Here is a 21,735-nt window from a genome sequence, read left to right on the forward strand (position 1 = left end):
TTTTTTTTTTTTTTAGAAGAGCAAAAAAAGGTCAGCTACCTGCAGTTGCACTAGCCAGCTATCCTGGGAGTGGAAATACATGGATTAGATACTTAATAGAAGCGTCAACCGGAGTGTTCACAGGCAGTGTTTACGAAGATCGGCATCTTTACTTTTCTGGTTAGTTATTTAAAAATCAACATAGGAAAATATAGAAAATAAGCTAAGAAATATATAGAAATATAGCTAAGAAAATATAGCCAAGCATTCATCTTCTCGGCCTCTGATAAATACGATGACTATTCTGTGTAGGAAAGTGGGAGTTGATCTTTAAAGTATAACTGGCCTGCAAATATTTTCACTCTATGATGCGGGGATGCATTTTCACAGTGGAACGTCATTTGAGGGAGAATCAGGTTACCGTGTAAGGTAGAAGATTCGTATAAAATATGCAGAAAGAGAAATTTTGCTTAAAATTCAGGAGAATCCGCGGAAAAAAATGATTATTTTCATGCATTTTCGGCTCTTGTCTCTTCCAAAATAATAACTGAAATGGTGTGCTCTATTGGACACGACCTGAATAAGAATATGCGCCATAAAGCAGAGTTTCCTACACAGAAAGTCATTGAAAACTATGAAACGATTACTGAAATCTAGTATTGAAAGCCGAAAATGTCAATGAAAGCCGCTAGTGAAAGCCACTGAAAATTCTATCGTTCCTGTAGACTTTTTGCTACTCGCTACTGCCCAGATACTTGATAAGGTGCTGCATAAAACCTCTTTATAACAAGCGTAAGTCTTTTTTGTTAAAGGTTTATCATTGACTGAAATATTGTAGTCAAAAACAAAAGGTGCGTCTACCAATATATTTAAGAGATGGTTGGACGAAGAAGTGTTTGATTATTATTGTTATTATGGACGGACTCACGAAACTGAGCCGTAGCTCCGGCCTATATGCAATAATCTCTATGTAATACAACTAATATCCGGTTTGGGAAAGATATCCTATGGAGATCTAATCCCTGCTGGAAATTCATCAATTAGATTCCTCTTGTTTCCATGGCTGTCTTGCATTTTTTTAAATTGGGGAAACTGCCTTTCCTAATAGTTGAGATGGTTCGGAAACTTCCAGTCCTACAATGGCTTCAGTAACTATTCATGTTTTTATACCTTTTAAGCCATAAAAGATTTTTAGTGCCCACACAGGTCAAGGGGACGCATCAGAAATGTTTCAGGAACGGCTGATGGTATTAAGATGAAACTTTAAATTTCAGAATCACTCTCTTTGTTTCTTTGGGTACCAGCTTTGTATGCTAATTTTTCTCTGCCCTCTCATAGCTCCGTAATGTCAGCTTGGCGAAGTGGCGCTGGCTACCGATCTGTATCGTCTCGTCTCTCATAGCTCCGTCTCCTTATTGCTGCTTTCCAGCAGCTTTGAGAGACGGAAATGAAAGGATCTGATACATAGCATGTCAATGATGGCCCAGCCTTAGCTCCTTCATCTGCAAATTCATTACCTTCAATTCCAGAGTTTCCTGGGACCCAAATCCGTGTAGTTCGAATTCTGTTGGAAAAATCTCACTTGCTTGCCTGCTCTTGATAATCAAGAGTCTTAATGTATGCTTCACTACCAGTTACGTTGCGAGTACTTCAACCTTTGCTTTCTAGTATTTCGAATATGCAACCTTTGCTTTTTGTATTTCGAAATACAACCTTTGCTTTTTGTATTTCGAATATGTTGATACCTTGTTATCTTTTCATTCAAATCAGGGTATTCTGGGATATCTCTAGGTATATCTCTATATCTTTAGAAGGTAGTGATTTGCCTCTAACTTCATACCCATTGTATTTAAAAAATTCATTTACTACATTCTCAGCACCTGGGGAATCTAAAGGAAGTGGAGAAAGCATTAAAATATGAATTAAGGGCGTATGAAGTGGAGGTCATGTATGAAGTTGCTGAAGATCTGGTAAGTGTAGCTCCCTGCATCTAAGCAATAATGAGTCGCATTTAACCGCATGGCTTCTTGTTTTTCTAATTTGTACCTGCTGTTTCTGAGTACATTAATCAGCAATCTGCAGCCTGAAAGAAATTTTTATTGCTTTCTCCTAAAGAATTTTTTTATTGGCTGAATTTCTGCAAACAGCTCTATGGAATCTATAACAGTTTCATTTTATACTGACATAATCATTGGGAAGGCGAGTCTTTGTATCAACTGTATCAGGCTAGTCTTTGTGACTGTGATCAACCGGCTCCTCGGGTCCGGTTGACCTAGACGACTGCACCATGTGACAGAACGGGGGAAGCTACCGTCTTATATAGGTAGATAATCAGGTTGAACTCCACGAATGCTTGCCAATCCTCCAAGCACATGGGAACACAGATCTATTCATGCTGATCTATTCTCCCTTCTTCCATGAATATCTCTATGGATTCAAAATTAACGTTGTTAAACACTTCTTTTATGTCTAGAAATTTGCATAAATCATACTCTTTAGTTTCAAGATTTCTATTTGCCATATCAGTTGACGCACGGCTGTTTCTGCGGAGTGTACCGTTTTGAAACCTATTTATTTATTTTTTTTTAATCAAGCTTTGGGTCCCTTGATTACTTATCAGGTACATAGCAATTAGTTAAGCCGTCCTGGCTAAGTGGTTGGCGCGCTGGTTTGAGAATTCTTTGTCCAAGAGGCATGGGTCCGATCCCTGGCATAGCCAGCTATTTTGGTTTGGGACGGGGGTCAGTGGCGTGACTCTGTAAGCTCAGCCAGAGTCAACCCAGCTTTAAATGTTCACCTGGAGAAATCTGGGGAAGGTAAGCAGAAAGGGTGGCTGCCCCCAGCCCCCCCATTGCATTTCTTGGCTGAAGGGCCACGAAACAGAGATCAGCACCGCCGGTTTGGACCTTAAGGGTCTAATGTCGTCATACTTACTTAATTACTATTAATTAATCTCCCCCTCACTTTTACTTGAAAGGATGTTTATATAGTTATTTTGAAAGATTTGGGACTCTAATAATATTTTTTGGGGCTTTGGCATAAAAACACCTCTTGGTTTTAGCCATATCATGGGAATATAGTGTAAGGTGAGGCTCATCACAGTGATCCCAATATGATGGGTTTGTACATTTTCACATCTTTTTAAGAGCATGATGGGATATACCCTATCAGCACTAGGGAGTTCGAGGTCAAGATACATTCAAAACCTTTTTGACCTTGTCCTCCCTTTTAATCATAGTTACCAACCTATCCCCTAAATTAGTATTAATGTTCTAAACATGCTTAGAGTTTAGTATTGTCAGTGTCATTTACATATAAACACGGCTTATTGTTTCATCTGGGTCCATTTTGAGCGTCTCATCTACCTTTGGGACGCTCCCCAAGAGGACATGGCGCAATTTTTTAGTGTATTCAACAGATTAAGGCTAGACTCATCTGATTTTATATTTTCAAAGAAAGTTCTCCATGGGATTCCTTTTGCTTTTTGTCTCTTTTCCTAAGGAGCTTCAATCCTTCCAATTATTCATCCCAGTCTTTTGGATCATTTGTTCAAATGGCAATTACTAGTGGTTTTCTGTTCAGTTTTTTTTTATCTTAATTCCAATGTCCACAAACACTGGGTAGACCTGCCAGCATTTTAGTCTTTGTGATACATATGCTGCCATTAAACAATCTTACATTTGTCATAGCGACCCGACTCCTCCCTCTTCAATAGGGAGTGATCTCATGCCCTCGTTGACACAAGACGACTCTGTTACTTTTCTTATACAACGGTTTGAGAAATTAAATATCCTCTTATCCCAATACTCCTTAATTTCCCCCAGTCTGTCCGCGTCAAAAGCTATTTGCTTAACTTCTTCATTGACAAGAGACCTGGTTGCATTGATTTTCTCTAGTCAAAGGAACCCGTCACAGGCCACTATTAGGCTCTCTAAAGAGGCTTTCCACAGGTATTTTTTTTTCTTTGGAGATGTATCTCCTGATCCAAGAGCCAGTTATCCGAACTCAGCACCATTCTTCACCACCTTTAACCAAGAGGTGGTTTTCTCCTTACATCACCAGACCCTGATTGAGTCCCCCTCCAGTTCTATGAAGAATTTTTCTGGATACAAGTCTGTTCCGCTTACTATCTTATTATCCAGGACATACAGGATGTTATTCATGTTGTTTTCTTTCAAGCTATCTCCAAGACTGCTCGTCAACCTGATCGAGATGAGTTTAGAAGCCTCTGCAAAGCTTGCTTCTTGGTCACGCAACATTATTTTTCATTTATTCCCTAGTTCTCTTTTTAGCGACATTCCACGGATCGTCATACCTAGTCCACTTAACTGTTTATGCTCCTCGACAATAGTATTTTGAGTTAGGACTGACCTCTCTCCTTTTTATCCCTTTGCAGACGAGCCTTTTTCAGCATCGTCAAGGTGTCCACCAATATGTCCCTCCATATTTTGTTGAACCCCACCCACCAGCTGCCGGCCAGCCAGCTTATAGAGGTAGCAGTTTTACCTGAAAATATGGAACATGGTGACTCACCAAAGGCCAGTCATCTGCAGCAACCTGCACTTGAATCTCCTAACCGGTACTTGCATTGCTTCTCAAGGAATTTATTCTTGCACCGTGGTCGGTGGTTCTCACATCTAATGGGATTTCCTCCCGCCCCCATCATTTTGACACTCATTAATGTTTGCTGTTTTTCTCTACAGCCCCAACCTCGAGGGTACTCAGGAATCTGGGGTCATGCTTTCTGGGGATGGAAGGTTCGTGATTTAATAAACATCAGTCCTCGATTTGCGTATTTTCGTTTTCCATAAATATTTTACTGCTAAAAGTCCACTCTATAGCATCCAGAGGGTCAACGCAATATATTCTATGTGTCAATTTTGCTGGAACTTCGCGTAAGACACCTTTGGCTGCTTGCGCTTATTGATGACATGCAAGATTATGCAGCCAATGATAGGTTTCTCTTGTCTACTGTTTTGTGCCCTGAGCACGAACACAGCGAAGTCTTATCCATATTACCCTTTCCCTCAGTCTCACCACAGAGTTACGAATCCCCTCTGTCACTTCATGTACTGCAATTTACTCAATCTATGGCAGCTTATCGTGCAAAATAACTGCCTCATGGTGAAACATTTGGCTTGATAATCACTGACTTGGTGGCGATTGGAATTAACAGTAATAGGACTATAAAGGATAAGTATTAAGATTGCCTGCTGCTCTCAGCAACACTATGTGAAGGTTTTTCATACTATTCCAAACAAAAGTATAGGTTGTACTCTTTCACATGGGATACCTTTTCTACCGAAAGATATACTGACTTGCACTTTCATTAGTTGTTCGTCTCTTTAATTTAGTCCCACGTTTTCTCCTCTCAGTGGAACTAGCGTCTTTAGTTTATAAAACTGATAACTGCATTTATATACCGCCTACACTAAAAAACACATTTAATAACATTAAAATATAGATTAATCCTTAAATTTGAGCAATTGAAAACTAAATAGAATTAATATTGGGATATTCTGCAACAAGTTACCCATTCCTAGCCTTTACCCAACCGTTTTGCAGTGTGCCCTTCTCTTCCAGGCGGGTACAAAAATTACGAAATTGAACAAAATACTGCTCTGCTACAAATTCCCCCAGCTTATATTGAAACCCCTTCCTCTTTGTGTACTCACTAATACCCATTAATGCTTAGTGTATTTTGATTGCTATCATGTTATCTACTTTGTTTATCAGCTGTTTACTGCTGATGATGAACACTGTATATGTGTTCGAAATATCCAGTTAAATTTTATATCTGTTCACTGTCAATAAAAAGGTTTCATCCCTATTTTGAACTGTTTTACTTTGTTTAACTGGTTCCTCTAAGCACCAGAAATAGCAATCGGCAGACACCGCTTTTAGACATCTCTAAATTTCTGGGGTATCAAAATTAACAAACTGTTGCCCTGATTTCGGATTTTTCGAGCCCTGACCAGGGTACCAAAAAAGCAACATTAGTTTTGCTGGTTTTTAACCAATTAGACTATTCAGTAAATAAATATTTAGACAAGGGCTATAATCTTGTTCATGTAAAAGCAACATTAGTTTTAATGGTTTTTAACCAATTAGACTATTCAGTAAATAAATATTTAGACAAGGGCTATAATCTTGTTCATCCAAACTGTGTGCATCATCTTCAAACAATGACAGTAAACAAGTTCTAAGACCATACTGGGTAAATATGACTCAAGAATAAAAGCAGACATTAGATTACCCTTCTACAACTGAACCCAGATAATTACCTCTTGCAATAATTTTATTAATGCTCTAGCAAACTATAATCGGACCTGTGGACCAGTCCTGATTCTTATTTGGTTACCGTGGGCTAAACATCGTTCCTTATTACGTTACAGAGAATACTGCAACTATGATGGTTCTACCGTAAGAATTACGTTTTGAAACTGAACAAAGACCAAATCTGTTGGAATTTTCTATGCATAGGTTAAATTATGATCTGGATTGGTTATATCCAATCTCCTTTATCCAAGTCACATGCGGATGAGTACAATGACTTAAATATTGCAGGCTTTCTTGGTGAACTAGCAGACTGGAGCAGTGGAGAAACCATAGTACAAAAGACTCATGATTTCGGAGAAGGTAATATTAAGAAATTTGTCTCAAACAACAAAATCAAAGCAGTACTTGTCATTCGTAATCCTTATGATGCCATCATCTCTTATCACAATTATATCTACGGAGGCCATAATGGTTTTGCACCGAAAAAAGACTTTAAAAGACAAGGTATTTAAATCAGTCTTATAAACTATGTGTCAGGTTTTCATTAGGAAGTCACTCTTTGTTTAAACCGTTATAAAAAATTATTTTTTGTGTTAATCGTTATAAAAAAAAAGAAAAAGAAAAAAAAATGTTGGATATGAAACTTCGTCAATTTAAAGCCTACCTTATAAATTGTCGTTAATGCTTCCGTTAATAGCCCTTCAAGGGTGGTTATCCCCTTCCCCTTTATACCTGATTTTGTCTTACTTTTGTCTAGTTTTCAATGATATTTGTCAAATCTGACGAACTGAAAGAAAAGGTCATAAAAAACCCTTATATTAAAGTCTTACGTAAATACTAGTTTTAAATTTGAACTTCGAAAATAAAAACAATATTGACTAAGAACTCATTTTTTAAACTATTTGGTTAGGTTCCAAAATCCTAGCACCCCCATGGCAGTTTATTCTCTCTAAAAAAAAGTGGATTTGGACGAAATAACAGGAATAAATGCAAATATTTGCTTCTGGAGGGAGGGGCGAGAGTGTGAAAATGATTAAATCGAAAAGTAAGTGAATTTACGAAAAACATCAGAAACTATGGGGAAAATTCGTGAATATCGTAAAAGACGCGACTAAGGGTTTTTAATACTTTTTGTTTCTTGAAACTGGAGAATAAAAGCTATTTTTTAACAAAATGAAACTATTGTACAAAAAATTGTTGAAAAATTAACTATCGCCATGAACTTGACAAATTAACAGCTTTGGAGGGTAAAAATCGTTTAAATTGTACAATTGAGGTAGGATCAGACGTATAGGATTTTCATGAAATGCTTAAAGGATGAAGGTTAACTAGTTCGAACGTAAGAAGAATGTCTTATGTTCTCTATTCACTCCAAGATTCTGTTCCTGTTACGACCATTGCCGGTTAACGCTTATTATTCTGGTCACCCGAAATAGTGCGGCTTTACCTGATGGTAAGGATCCATAGTCATTTAACGAATTACAAAGCTGTGTCTATATACAGTAGGCTAGGCATGACGATCTAGACTTGGCAAGGAAGCCCATGGCCTGCTTGATTGATTACCTCTGAGTAATTGGTACTGGGTGTGCCGTCCTAATTAAAAAATTACCTTACCTGATTTAAGTTCATATGTGTTTCACCTTCTACAAATGTTCTGGTTGGCTAGCTTGGTTCATTCACATCTAGTAATTTGATCCCACGGATTCTTTAATATTTTTTTTTATCAGCTAATTCTTATCGAAGGATGTTAGGTTTTCCTTTCGCAAGATCGAAAAATCCTATCAAACTCATGGGATCGAATTGAGAAAATATCCCTCAAAATTCCTCTCATCCTTTCAGGAAGACCGTATAGGAATCGATTTTTCTTTCAGAATCTTGTCAAAATCCTATGCGTCTGATCGTACCTTTAGGCGATAAATGGTTAAAAATATATTTTACATTAAATTCGAACTTTTAGCCACTTATGTAATTGTTAATTATTTCCTAGATTTAGCTGGAATTTTAGTAATTGCTCTGACTGCATAAGATGTAGACGACGCTTCATCCCTTACATGTGAACAGAGAAACACTATGCCGCGTAGTGTTGTTCCTTTGACATGTAAGGGATTTTGGATTGGAATGTTAAGGCTTTAGGTAACTAAACATGTCCATGATTTTATAGTTTCCCAGGATTCTCCTCTACAAGATATTTGGCTAGTCTCATAAATGCGTTACTGTTTGAGCGAAAGATTTTAATTCTGATTGAAAAAAGTTTTCTTATTCATTTAAATTGTCAAAGGTGTTTTCTATAGGGTGTTGGCTTGTGAGATGTTTCAAACAGGCTAAATTGGATACTTAGGTCTACTTTTGCAGTATTAGCAGAGTTTTTAACTAGTTTTCTTATTCATTTAAATTGTCAAAGGTGTTTTCTATAGGGTGTTGGCTTGTGAGATGTTTCAAACAGGCTAAATTGGCTACTTAGGTCTACTTTTGCAGTATTAGCAGAGTTTTTAACTAGTTTTCTTATTCATTTAAATTGTCAAAGGTGTTTTCTATAGGGTGTTGGCTTGTGAGATGTTTCAAACAGGCTAAATTGGATACTTAGGTCTACTTTTGCAGTATTAGCAGAGTTTTTAACTAGTTTTCTTATTCATTTAAATTGTCAAAGGTGTTTTTCTATAGGGTGTCGGCTTGTGAGATGCTTCAAACAGGCTAAATTGGCTACTTAGGTCTACTTTTGCAGTATTAGCAGTGTTTTTAACTAGTTTTCTTATTCATTTAAATTGTCAAAGGTGTTTTCTATAGGGTGTTGGCTTGTGAGATGTTTCAAACAGGCTAAATTGGATACTTAGGTCTACTTTTGCAGTATTAGCAGAGTTTTAACTAGTTTTCTTATTCATTTAAATTGGCAAAGGTGTTTTCTATAGGGTGTTGGCTTGTGAGATGTTTCAAACAGGCTAAATTGGATACTTAGGTCTACTTTTGCAGTATTAGCAGAGTTTTTAACTAGTTTTCTTATTCATTTAAATTGTCAAAGGTGTTTTCTATAGGGTGTTGGCTTGTGAGATGTTTCAAACAGGCTAAATTGGCTACTTAGGTCTACTTTTGCAGTATTAGCAGAGTTTTTAACTAGTTTTCTTATTCATTTAAATTGTCAAAGGTGTTTTTCTATAGGGTGTTGGCTTGTGAGATGTTTCAAACAGGCTAAATTGGATACTTAGGTCTACTTTTGCAGTATTAGCAGAGTTTTTAACTAGTTTTCTTATTCATTTAAATTGTCAAAGGTGTTTTTCTATAGGGTGTCGGCTTGTGAGATGCTTCAAACAGGCTAAATTGGCTACTTAGGTCTACTTTTGCAGTATTAGCAGAGTTTTTAACTAGTTTTCTTATTCATTTAAATTGTCAAAGGTGTTTTCTATAGGGTGTTGGCTTGTGAGATGTTTCAAACAGGCTAAATTGGATACTTAGGTCTACTTTTGCAGTATTAGCAGAGTTTTTAACTAGTTTTCTTATTCATTTAAATTGTCTAAGGTGTTTTCTATAGGATGTTGGCTTGTGAGATGTTTCAAACAGGCTAAATTGGATACTTAGGTCTACTTTTGCAGTATTAGCAGAGTTTTTAACTAGTTTTTCTTATTCATTTAAATTGTCAAAGGTGTTTTTCTATAGGGTGTCGGCTTGTGAGATGCTTCAAACAGGCTAAATTGGCTACTTAGGTCTACTTTTGCAGTATTAGCAGAGTTTTTAACTAGTTTTCTTATTCATTTAAATTGTCAAAGGTGTTTTCTATAGGGTGTTGGCTTGTGAGATGTTTCAAACAGGCTAAATTGGATACTTAGGTCTACTTTTGCAGTATTAGCAGAGTCTCTAATAAGTTTTCTTCTTCATTTAAATTCTCAAAGGTGTTTTCTATAGGGTGTTGGCTTGTGAGATGTTTCAAACAGGCTAAATTGGCTACTTAGGTCTACTTTTGCAGTATCAGCAGAATTTCTAATAAGTTTTCTTATTCATTTAAATTATCAAAGGTGTTTTTTATAAGGTGTTGGCTTGTGAGATGTTTCAGACAGGCTAAATTGGCTACTTAGGTCTACTTTTGTAGTACCAGCAGAATTTCTAATTCTGCACATACACTTCAAGTAAGAAAAATACTTATCTCTATAGTCAGAATTGCATCCTGAATCCAAAGTTATTGTGCATTTGCATCAGAAAGGAAATTAATATTCACCATATACAGACCTAGCCTATACCAATTCAGGGTATATATTTGCACGTTAGTGAGTATATGTGTATGTATGTGTATATGTGTGTATGTGTATATGTATGTGTGTATGTATATGTATGTATATGTATGTGTATATATATATATATATATGTATATATGTAAGCCCTATAGATAGGTAGAGTAGCTCCATAGGAGGCTTAGGCCAAGTAGGACCTTGTCCCAGTGGGGCCCATAATAGAAACTGGGAAACCCTCCACTGGGGGTCATAATTTCAGGTGGAGGAGGAAGAAGGCCCCTCAAATGTACACTCAGCAGGGCCAACTGCCGTGTTCACGCGTCAGATGAGTTACAAACCTTCTCCCAGTAATGGGTTAAATTGCATGGTGAAGCAGAACACCATCGTGGGAGGATCCTCTATAGGAGGACAACTGCGGCAGGGCGTAAGATCCAGATTTATGGACAACGGCCTCTGTAAAGGGCTGCCTCGACCCTTTCGGGGTACCTGCAAGACTGGGAAACTTGCGGTCAATTTTTCCCACTTGAGGAGTGGCGCCCCTCGAGGAAATTATAGCCTAGTAAACAACACAGCATTCGTACGGGATTCTGATTATTGGATAATTTTCTGGGCTTGGTTTGTTTTGATGGGCGTTTTCGGGCTGAAAAACCTCTTCCTAGCTAATTTATCTACTATGGGCTGCCTCCCCGTAGTAGCATAATATTTGTAGGCATGAATATATAATGAGTCGGAGGTAATAGGCTTGGGACTGTCTGTGCAGGATTTCGACTCTTGTTGATAGAAGAGCATCGCCAAGTGCTGAAAACCATGTTATGACCAAGATGGGCCCAGGATTGCACAAAGCCTCCAACTTACTGGAGGTCCCAGGGACTTCTTGCTGTCCGGTTCTAAGCCGGCTTAAGCGCTTCGGTGTAGACTTGAGAAGATATGTTGGTCCCCATCCTGCACTGGTATCCGGGATCACTGCTTTTCTTGAGGCCAAAATAATTTCAAAGATTTAAAGAACATGAAAATTGGAACTTGGAATGTTACGACGTTAAAAAATGACTATCGCATCGACATTTTGACTGACGAATTCAGACGGTTTGAACTGGATTTATTAGGAGTTTCAGAAACTCATATCCCAGGGGTAGGAAGCATGAAATTAGGTGACATAGAATTTGTATACTCAGGAAGGAAGGATGGGGTACATAGACAGGGAGTAGGGCTCATGATGAATAAGGAAGCTGCTAAGTCTTGTTTAGGCTGGGAAGGTATTAATAATAGAATACTAATTGCTCATTTTATGACTAAAAAGTTTAGGGTATCAGTTATAGTAGTATATGCCCCCATTGAACCAACTGATGGAGATACTAGTGACTCAGATGAATTTTACTTACAGTTACAGGAGCAAATAGACAGGGTACCAGGTAGAAATATGGTGTTTTTGCTAGGAGATTTTAATGCCCAGGTTGGTAGAAATAGGGATAGATGGTATCCTAGCCTAGGTAATTTTGGTGTAGGAAAAGAAAACAGTAATGGCTATAGGCTTTTGCAATTTTGTAGGTATAACAACCTAGTTATAACCAATACGGTGTTTGGTCACAAAATGGCCCATAAGTTGACATGGTATTCACGTGATGGTAAGACAGCAAACCTTATTGATTATGTTATTGTAAACAGAAGACTGGCAGGATCAATACAAGATACTAGGGTGTATAGGAGTGCCGTTATTGATGTTAAAAGTAAAGATCACCATCTAGTAGTGTCTAAGGTTAATTTAAAGCTGAAATTTCAGAAGAGTAACTCCCTCCCGGGAAGTTATGATGTTGGTAGACTTCAGGATGAAAATTTGAGAAAAAAATTCCAGGAACAGTTGAGTACTAAACTTGAGGGTTTAAAATTTGACAATGTGGAAGATGGATGGAATAATTTCAGAAAAACAATTTGTGAAGTTGCTGATGGTGTCCTAGGGAAGAGTGCTAAGACAGCAACTAGGAATATTAGTGAAAAAGCTTTAGGTTTAATAGAGAGTAGAAGGGGTTTGTATAAGAATTATCTGAGCGATAGGTCGTATGAAAACAAAAGGAATGTAAAGAAAGTGGAGAAAGCATTAAAATATGAACTAAGGAGATGTGAAATGGAGGCGATGGATAAAATTGCTGAGGATCTGGAAGATGCGGCTAGACGGCATAATAGTAAAATATTATACTGGCATGTTAATAAATTGAAAGGGAGTAGCCGATCCGGACTAGTCCCAGTTAAAGATAGAAATGGGGTCACAATTAGTGATAAGGAAAAAGTTAAAGAAAGATGGTTGGAACATTTTGAGAATGTGCTAAACCGAGATACAGTTGCAGGAAAATATATAGATGAAAATGAAAAAGTTTGTGATACCTTGGATGTGAAGGAAGATTTGTTTAGTGAGGAAGAATTAGCGACAGTACTAGAAGGATTAAAAAATAATAAGGCCCCAGGTGCTGATAGTATGATTAATGAGTTCCTTAAATATGGTGGCTCTGAGGTTAGGAATAAGCTACTGAAGATTATGAACATGATTTTTGAAAAAGGGGAAGTACCCAATGATTTTAGGAAAACCTTAATTAAACCACTGTATAAGAAAGGTGACAAGAGTGAATGTCGGAATTATCGAGGCATTAGTCTGGTCTCTGTAGGTAGCAAATTACTGAGTAATATGATACTTTTTAGACTGAGACATGCTGTAGACAAAGTTTTAAGGGAAGAACAATGCGGTTTTAGAAAAGGTAGAGGATGTGTCGACCATGTTTTCACTCTTAGGTTAATAATTGAGAAGTCCCTTCGTTGTCAAACACCTTTGGTCCTTAGTTTTATCGATTATGAGCAAGCTTTCGATTCTGTTGATAGAACAGCGTTAACAAAGGTCTTATCGTTATATGGTATACCAGAAAAATACATTAAAGTGATTTGCGCTATGTACGAGAATAATACTGCTGCGGTTAAGGTAGGAAATGAGGTTAGCAACTGGTTTTGTATTAAATCAGGAGTTAAGCAGGGTTGTGTTCTATCCCCCTTTATATGGATCATTTTGATGGACTTCGTCTTAAGGAGCACAGGAAAGGCAATTGGAGACCATGGAATCAAATGGGGAGGAAGAACGCTCCTGGACTTAGATTATGCTGATGATTTAAGCATATTAGATGAAAGTGTGAGCAAAATGAATGAATTTTTAGAGGTTTTACGAGTTCAGGGTGCTAAAATAGGCTTGAAAATTAATGTTAAGAAGACTAAGTCACTAAGGTTAGGAATAAGTGAAGATGAACAGGTGACCTTAGGTAACGAAAAGATTGATCAGGTTGGGAGCTTCAGTTACCTTGGTAGTATTATTAGTAAAGATGGTGGGAGCAGTGAAGATGTTAAAAGTAGAATAGCTAAAGCTCAGGGTGTTTTTTCACAGTTAAAAAAAGTTTGGAAGAATAGAAAGATAAGCCTACAAACCAAGATTAGAATATTGGAAGCTACAGTGATGACAGTGGTCAAATATGGCTCTGAAGCATGGACACTCCGAAAAGCAGATGAAAATTTACTAGATGTTTTCCAGAGAAATTGCCTACGGATTGTTCTGGGTACCCGGCTGACTGACCGTATTTCAAACAGTAGGTTGTACGAAAAGTGTGGTTCAATCCCGCTTTCTGGGGCTATAATGAAAGAAAGGTTGAGATGGCTAGGCCACGTTCTACGGATGAAGGATGACAGATTACCGAAGATTGTCCTTTTTGGCCAACCGTCTGGGGCTACACGGAAAGCAGGTCGTCCTTGTCTGGGTTGGGAGGATGTCATAAATAAGGATTTAAAGGAAATGGGAACTTCCTGGGAGGGTGTAAAGAGGGAGGCTTTAAATAGATTAGGTTGGAGGAGGAGCGTGCGTAGCTGTGTTGGCCTCAGGCGGCTTGGTGCTGCAGTGAGTTATTAGTAGTAGTATAATAAGAAAAAGAAAACCTTTTTTCACTTAAAAACTTGTCGATTTTTTAAAATTGAAACCTTCCTTTTCTTTTCGCAGAATGGAAACTGTTCTTATTTTTTCAAGCGAAGAATTGGCTAAGCACAATAATGAACTGGGTGGAATTTTCAGATGAATTATTCGTCATTCATTATGAATTATTAAGGAAAGAACCGGTTCCAATTTTACGAAATCTGACAAAATTTCTTGGCCTAACAATTGAAGAAGATCGCTTCAAATGCATTCAGGTAAGTTCCTTAAGGGAACTTTAAAATTGTGTTTTTCTGCACCTAAAAATAACAAAATCTTTATTTAGGATAGTTGAGAAACTTCTGAGAGTAACATTTCATTAAAGGCAACTTCTATGCCAGAGACAGTTAATGCTCTTACCCGAATGCAAGCTCTAGATATTAGAAGGTATAGACCCTTACATCGTCAATATAATTTCCCTAGTAATATATTTTGAGAGATTGTGAAGCACCTGTCCCAAATTCTACAAATGATGAAATAATCAATAATTTATCTCCCTTTAACGCTCTCGTTCATTATGAAACACAAAATAATGAGACAAATCATCCCGCTGATTTTAGAATCCGTGATTCCCCTCAAAAGCTTCGAGAAAGTGAGAGATACTGGCAATTTAATTATAAAATGAGGCAGCTAGTGTACAAATCCCGCCTGAAAAAGATTTAATTGTTGGCTCTTTCCCTCCCACGACATAGAAAGTTGAGAGATAGAGACACTCTGCTCTTATTAATGGAACACTTAGAATACCAGTTCAATAAAATTTACATCCCTTGTACTTGGGTTTACAAAAAGGGAGGGACCGAAAAAACCTTCTCCTCGGGCTTGGAAATCTGAAGTCTTATGACCAAGCAGCATTTTATTATTTGTCAAAAAAAACCTCTTATCATACCTCTGTCATTTCCCTCGTCCTATAAAACAATGTTTACAGGCTTGGGTTTTCCAAAATGTTTGGCTCACGTATGCTAAGGGAGGACCGCCATGTTTTACCCTTAGATGTTTCAGTGCTAATAACTCAATTACTCCTGGTATAATTTTGATTCCAACGTAAAAAAAAAAAAAAATCTTTTTCAGCTATACATGTTTCTACGCAGCATATGGGCCTTCAGGACTGCTACAAATGATTTTACAAGTCGTTATTTTCCACATCATGTTATTTTGGGATTTTACAAGTCGTTATTTTCCACATCATGTTATTTTGGAAAATTATAGGCTTCCAATCGTATGTTACTAAGACGAGCGCAGTAATATTACGGTACAGAGATTAGGATCTAGAGATTGAGAAGAACCAACCCTCTGACTTTAGAAATGAGTCAGCGAGTGGATCAGTCCACGTTGCATATAAGTTCCCTAGAGAACTCCAAGGGATCAAAATTCAGTTTGAAGAATCTAATGTGAGATTTCAGTTCCCATTTGAAGACTATTTATTTATTTTTATTGAGAAAAAATAGAAATATATAAAAGAAAAGGGAATTGCTAAAGGACAGTGTAATTTGAAAATTCATTCTGCCATCATACCAGACACTGTTGTTCAGTTCCCATTTAAAGTGAATTTGTTTATCAAAAGAGCAAACTTAAGAGAAAGAAAAAAGAGAAAAGAGTTGCAAAAAAGAGTATAGCTTGAAAATTCAGTCTGTGATAGTAGACACTAAAGTTCAGTCCCCATTTAAAGATAATTTATTTACTCTTGCTCGAAAATCTAGACAAGGCGAAAAAGTTGCAAAACGTGACTATAACTTGAAAATTCAGTCCGAAAAGACAGACACTTTTGCTGGGTTCCTTTGAAGAAGACTTATTTCTCCCTCCTACTGTAGTAAGGAAAGGCAAGAAAGAAAGAAAAAAACATGCGAAAAGAGATATAATTTGAAAATTCAGTCTGCATTGGCAGACTGTACTATTTTTCTGGATCCATTTTTTTTGGGTCACAGTTGCAAGCTTAAAGGTGAGGAGAAGGTCTCCAACCTCTTAACAGAAAGTTGAGATAATCAGGACGTGAAATTGGAAGGGTCACACCGGGTGCAGGAGATATCAGGTGTCATTAAAGACGTGGTCGGGTAGGATGAACCTGGGAATGGGTCGGAGGTCTGTCCTTTCTACTAACCGAGGAGTTGGACCTTGGAAGATGGCGAGACTGAGTCCAAACAATGTACTGTAATCTATCATGGCCTAATCTGATTACCTTCCCAAGGTCTCTTTTGTAAGCTGCGATCCTTAAGGGACGCTCTCCCCTGTGTCGAGCTAATAAGTATTTCCACGAATTTTTACCCCTTCGTCGTTTACGCAACTCTCAACTCCAGGTGGTATCGACGATTGCTCCCTATTTTTTTAATCCCTTTGTTTGAGACCCTGCGCCCACATCAGACTTCCCCCAATCATTCCCGCAACCTTTTGCCCTAGCTCCCATGTATAATTTTCAACTATACCACGGGGCAAGTTCAGTTTGATCCAGATGTGGAGTTGTTTCCATCGATGAAAATTGAGAGGCTAGTCAAGCCAACTTATCCTGATGCTTGGTGCCGTCCCATGTACCAGAGCCCCATTCTTTGCCACTCTCAAGTATAAATTTGAGAGTACAAGGAAACTTTGTAATTGCGCTACAATTGTCTCAGAATACAAGGGTGACTAAATGACTCTTAATTCATTAATTTTCATTTGAATTTGGAAGTCCATTTAACTGGGCCCTCACCGTGAAGATAGACATTCCGGAATGGTTTGTAAGTAACCGGCACTTGGTGTCAACCCACTTTCCCTTATTGACGGTGGGCTATTTATTGTATATCACTTATATTTATTGTTATCCCTTGATATTTTGTACTTTCCAGCTGGGTGAATACTAAGAGATTTTTAACATTGGAGTTAAAGGGTGTTTTGTCTCCACATATTATTTCGAGATCCCCATTTAGCTCAAAATAATGAGGAGGTCCAAGCGATGTGTCTCCTGGGAGTGTATAAATCACTGAGCCCCAAGAGCAAGGGTCTTAAATTCTAAATTATCTTACTCTTCACAGATATATGTGTGCAGAAAGGTGGCTATGGAAGGTTACACCTCTTAAAACTGGAATATTGAAAGAATTCAAATCAATGGGGCCGGATATACAAAGGCACGTTGTAAATTTTTAATCGAGAATTATGTACGAATTATCAATGTTAGTGCCAAAACGAGCAAAGCTCTGACTCAAGACTAAGTCCCTACTTGGTGCAAAAAAAAGTCCTTACTCGGTGTAAACACGATCTAAGTGCAATATTTGAAATGTTGGAGACGCTGCTTGGGAAAGAGTTAAGAACAGATTCACTGCAAAAACTAGTCCGAAGCTTCGGTCTGAATCAATATGAAAATAAACTAAATATTGACTCGGTGCGAAAACGAGCTAAGCCTTAAATTTGGCGCACAAATGAGCCAAGTCCTGATTTATTGCAAAAACAAGTTAAACCCTTATTCAGTTAAAAACAGGCCAAATCCTGATTGGGAGCAAAAAGGAGCTAAGTCCGAGCTGCAGAATTTCAGCAACTCAGTACAAAAGGACGTAAATTCTGGCTTGTTGTGAAGACGATCTAAGTCTAAGCTGGGGAGAGTCTTCCTCCATTTCCAACTTTACTAATAGAAAGGTGAATAAGTAGGAACTTGTTTAAATCTAAAACATAAAGTATTTTTAAATCTGTGTGATTTGAGGCACAAAGCTATCTTATGGCTCTTTCCCCCCTCTCCCATTTATCAGTTTTCAGCAGCAAAGTGGGCATTTTTAACTTTTTTGGTCTAGAATCACACAAAGGCTATTCAGTTTGTACGATTTTAGTACCGAAGTACATAGAAGGGCAAAGAACCGAACTTTATAGCGGAAAGGTAGACGTATTGCATGGTTATGAACAAGTATCGACCAAGGAATTCGATCTTTTGGATAACAGGACCTAGGTGGGTCCATGGCCCCTTCCTCATCGCCGTCTACTACCACCAACTCTTCATCAAAAAGGTAGGCGCATTTTGTCTGAACGCAAAATCACAGAAAGATTTTCGACCTGTATGATTGAAGGCATAAAATAGGTCCATAACCCTCCGAAATCATCGCCATCGTAAACTTTTTAGGAGAAAGGTAGACAGATTTTATTTCCTCTCCAATCAGCTTCACACTTATAGACAACTTGGACACCACCTTGGACCAACAGGGCATGACAATCATTCTCCCGACAAGCTACCGCAGAAGTAACTAATCTAAGATGATGAATCCCCTGCGAATCAATTGGAAATTTGTTTGTACAGGCGTTTGTCTACTCTACTATAATCTGGCTCTCGTTTTAAAAGGTTTTATTTAGCTATAAATGTTTTATACTTCTGAAAACATTGGAAATCAAAGCAATGCAAAAAGAAGCCATTTTAACATAATACAACTCAATTAAAAGCACGAATATATTTATTCTACGAAATTATTTTTTTCTTTCTTGTAAACTATAGTATTTTTTTGTTTTGACATAAAAAAAGCACACTTCAAAACTCATGTTATTTTCAGTAAGTGCAAGTAACATTCACATATTTTTGGCCAAAACGGTCACTTAGTTTTATAATAATTAGTGGGAAATGGCGCTTAAAATGTTTAGAAAAGGACTTAAAATTTCCGTTCGAACGAGCCCCGCTGAATATTAAAAAAAAAAACAAAAAAAAACATTAAATCAATCTGATCACCCATGGAAAAAGCTGCTATTACAATCCTCTCCAAAGAAAAGGAGATTTTTCTCATAACTTAAAATAGAAGACTGATACCTCCGTTATAATGCTCTAGAGATGCTAATTTTGATAGCATTATTTTAACCAGTTACAATCTTTCATTTTTGCTTAACTCAAAGGAATGTTTCTGAAATTGGCGTAGACTACTAGTTGACAATATACACTTGCAATGAATTAATTGCACAATAACCCCTCCCCCCCTTGAAGACTTACTTAAGGTAGAGCCGATGGTCATTTAAGATAAGTCGAACTGAGTATCAGACATTGCACGGAAAGTATCTTTATTTTATTAAATTTTATTGTACCTTACATGCTTGCAGAATTTATTATTTTTCTTCCAGGCCTATCCAACTGGAAAATTCATGAGGAATAAGAAATCGGATGAAATGGAGGACTTTCCATTCCCAGAAAGTATCAAAAACATTATTGATAAAAGTATTCAATATGCTGACTACCTACTAAAGAAAAGCTGCCTCCCATCACTGCCTCTTGAAGATTACTCACATTATAACAATAATGGGATAGTAAAGAGAAACTTTCGCTTGAAAAGCAAAGACAAATACTCGGATGAAAACGAATTTTGGGTGTCTGCTTTTTACAATTTAATGCCTAAAATAGGTCAGATAATCGGCATCGATCACTTAGATATAATAATTAGAAATCCAGATGTATTGAAAGATTTCGGTGTGACAGTTGATCCGAACTTCCCAGGTCACACGGATCTCTTGAAATCGTACGAAGTAGTAAATAAAACATTATTGTCTAAAATTCCAGACGATTTCTTTAAAAATCCAGCAGTGAAATTTGGGCAGAAAAGAGATTAAGCTGCTGTATTCTATTTTATTCGCTTTAAAATTTAGAGTAATGAATAAGTAGCACAGCAGAATATTTTTCCTCATTATCTATATTAGTCTAACTTATATGTTCCTTGTTGCGTCAAAGACTGATATTAAATTGTTTGTTTATTTAGTTTATCTCATAGCTTATAGCTGACGATATCCCAGCTCTGGCAATAACACCTTAAGATATGGCGCCAAACACCTTAAGAAGGCACAAATTTTCTTACAATGGAAAAGGCTGATGTGGCCCAAAAACCAATATCTGCGTTTGCATCTGCTTGACAAACTTAGTAGCAAACTGATACCTATGTTGGGGTTAGGAACGAGATAACCTGCCCATTTTCAGTATATTTCTTATGGTTGTACCTTCTGTAAGCTTTACATCTACAAATTGTATAAAGATTGGTGGTAATTTTCAAGATGTTCTTTATTTTTATTTTTCAAGTTCTGTTGGAAATCAATGGTGGCTATTAATGGCAGTTTACCTGTAGAACTATAAGACTTACAAGAAACTAAGACTATAACGTCCACCTAAATACCATCCAGCAACTGAACTTTATTGTAATGGTGTCAGTGTATTCTTTGAATATGACCGAGGAGTGCTATACTACTTGTGACACTAGTGGAGACCTTGTTATTTTACCCCATCATGGAATCGTTACCGCTCCTATTATGGATTTTTCTTTTTTTGTCGCCATCTTCATAATTATTTACGAACAACGCACTCTATAAGCACGTTTTTGTTGTCGGTGTAATTGAATGGAGCTTCCAGAATTTCTTCTCTATGCTCCAATTATTACAGACGTTTCAATTGGGTGTGTTGGATTAGAAATGATTTTCTTCCGCTCTTTTTTCAACAATTTTAATTCAGGATTGCTGTCAAACTAAGCGTAAAACTGTACGTCAAACTTGGTGTTTATAACATCTTGTAAATGTCAAGGGGTTAATCAGCCTTGTTACTGGATAGAAAATTGTGGCTCTCTTATAAACGATCCGACATTACTAACAAAATAACACTCATCTCATAAGTGGATGAACTGGCTTTATTAAAACGCTCATTAGGTCAGAAGCTGAGATTTCTTGAAATACGCTTTTCAGGATGAGATGCACAGATGAGAAGTCATTAGCAGTTTTCACTTAACCAAAAGGCACGCCTCGCTAAGCAAAGCTAACAATATGTAAACGACAGGATAGACGTAATGTTTCCTTTCAGCGTTCTAAAGCGGTAGAGACAATAATATACGAAAAACAAGCTGGCTTTTTCACAGAAGACAACTTTTCCTTGGGAAAATTTTTAAATTTTAATAAATGAATGCTCTTCGGTTGGCTAAGCCAGGTACTGTATTAAGTGAGACTAAATCTCCATAGTAATTAATGCCACAAACCCCGTACTGAAAACGACAGTTTGTTCAGTCCTTAGATACAAGTTCAGCTTAGAACAACACTTCACTTAAATCAGTGGTTCCCAAACGGCTTTGGGCCATGCTCCACTTAGGCATTTTAAAATCCTATTGTTCCCCTTGTGACTTTTAAATTTTGTTACTCAAAATTTTACCCGTATTCACCCAAAGGAAGTCTGAATCGCAATTAACTCGGAATCTTTTTATCGAGTCGTCCTCTAGTCATATTTTATTTAATATAATACACTAGTTATATTCAATTTTTGTCTCTATACAAAACCTTTTATACAATGCATGACCTCATTGCAATACTATTAAGTAT

At 37.3% G+C, this 21,735-nt stretch overlaps 1 protein-coding gene across 2 annotated transcripts in view; it reads left to right on the forward strand.

Moving 5' to 3' along the window:
- The window catches only part of LOC136036189 (sialate:O-sulfotransferase 2-like), a 33,052-nt gene extending 12,909 nt beyond the window's left edge, over nucleotides 1-20,143 (forward strand). Inside the window, exons 3-6 of one of the 2 annotated variants that reach the window (XM_065718265.1) lie at nucleotides 17-159; nucleotides 6,547-6,618; nucleotides 14,494-14,681; nucleotides 19,516-20,143. In XM_065718265.1, the coding sequence (XP_065574337.1) occupies nucleotides 17-159; nucleotides 6,547-6,618; nucleotides 14,494-14,681; nucleotides 19,516-19,998 (886 nt within the window). In that variant the 3' untranslated portion in view covers nucleotides 19,999-20,143. Of the gene's footprint in view, nucleotides 1-16; nucleotides 160-6,546; nucleotides 6,763-14,493; nucleotides 14,682-19,515 lie in introns of both variants that reach the window. The other variant, XM_065718264.1, reaches the window with a different exon arrangement.
- The last annotated feature ends 1,592 nt before the right edge of the window (nucleotides 20,144-21,735 follow it).

This window comes from Artemia franciscana, chromosome 15 (genome assembly GCF_032884065.1).
Source record: "Artemia franciscana chromosome 15, ASM3288406v1, whole genome shotgun sequence".
In the NCBI taxonomy this organism is placed as follows: Eukaryota; Metazoa; Arthropoda; class Branchiopoda; order Anostraca; family Artemiidae; genus Artemia; species Artemia franciscana.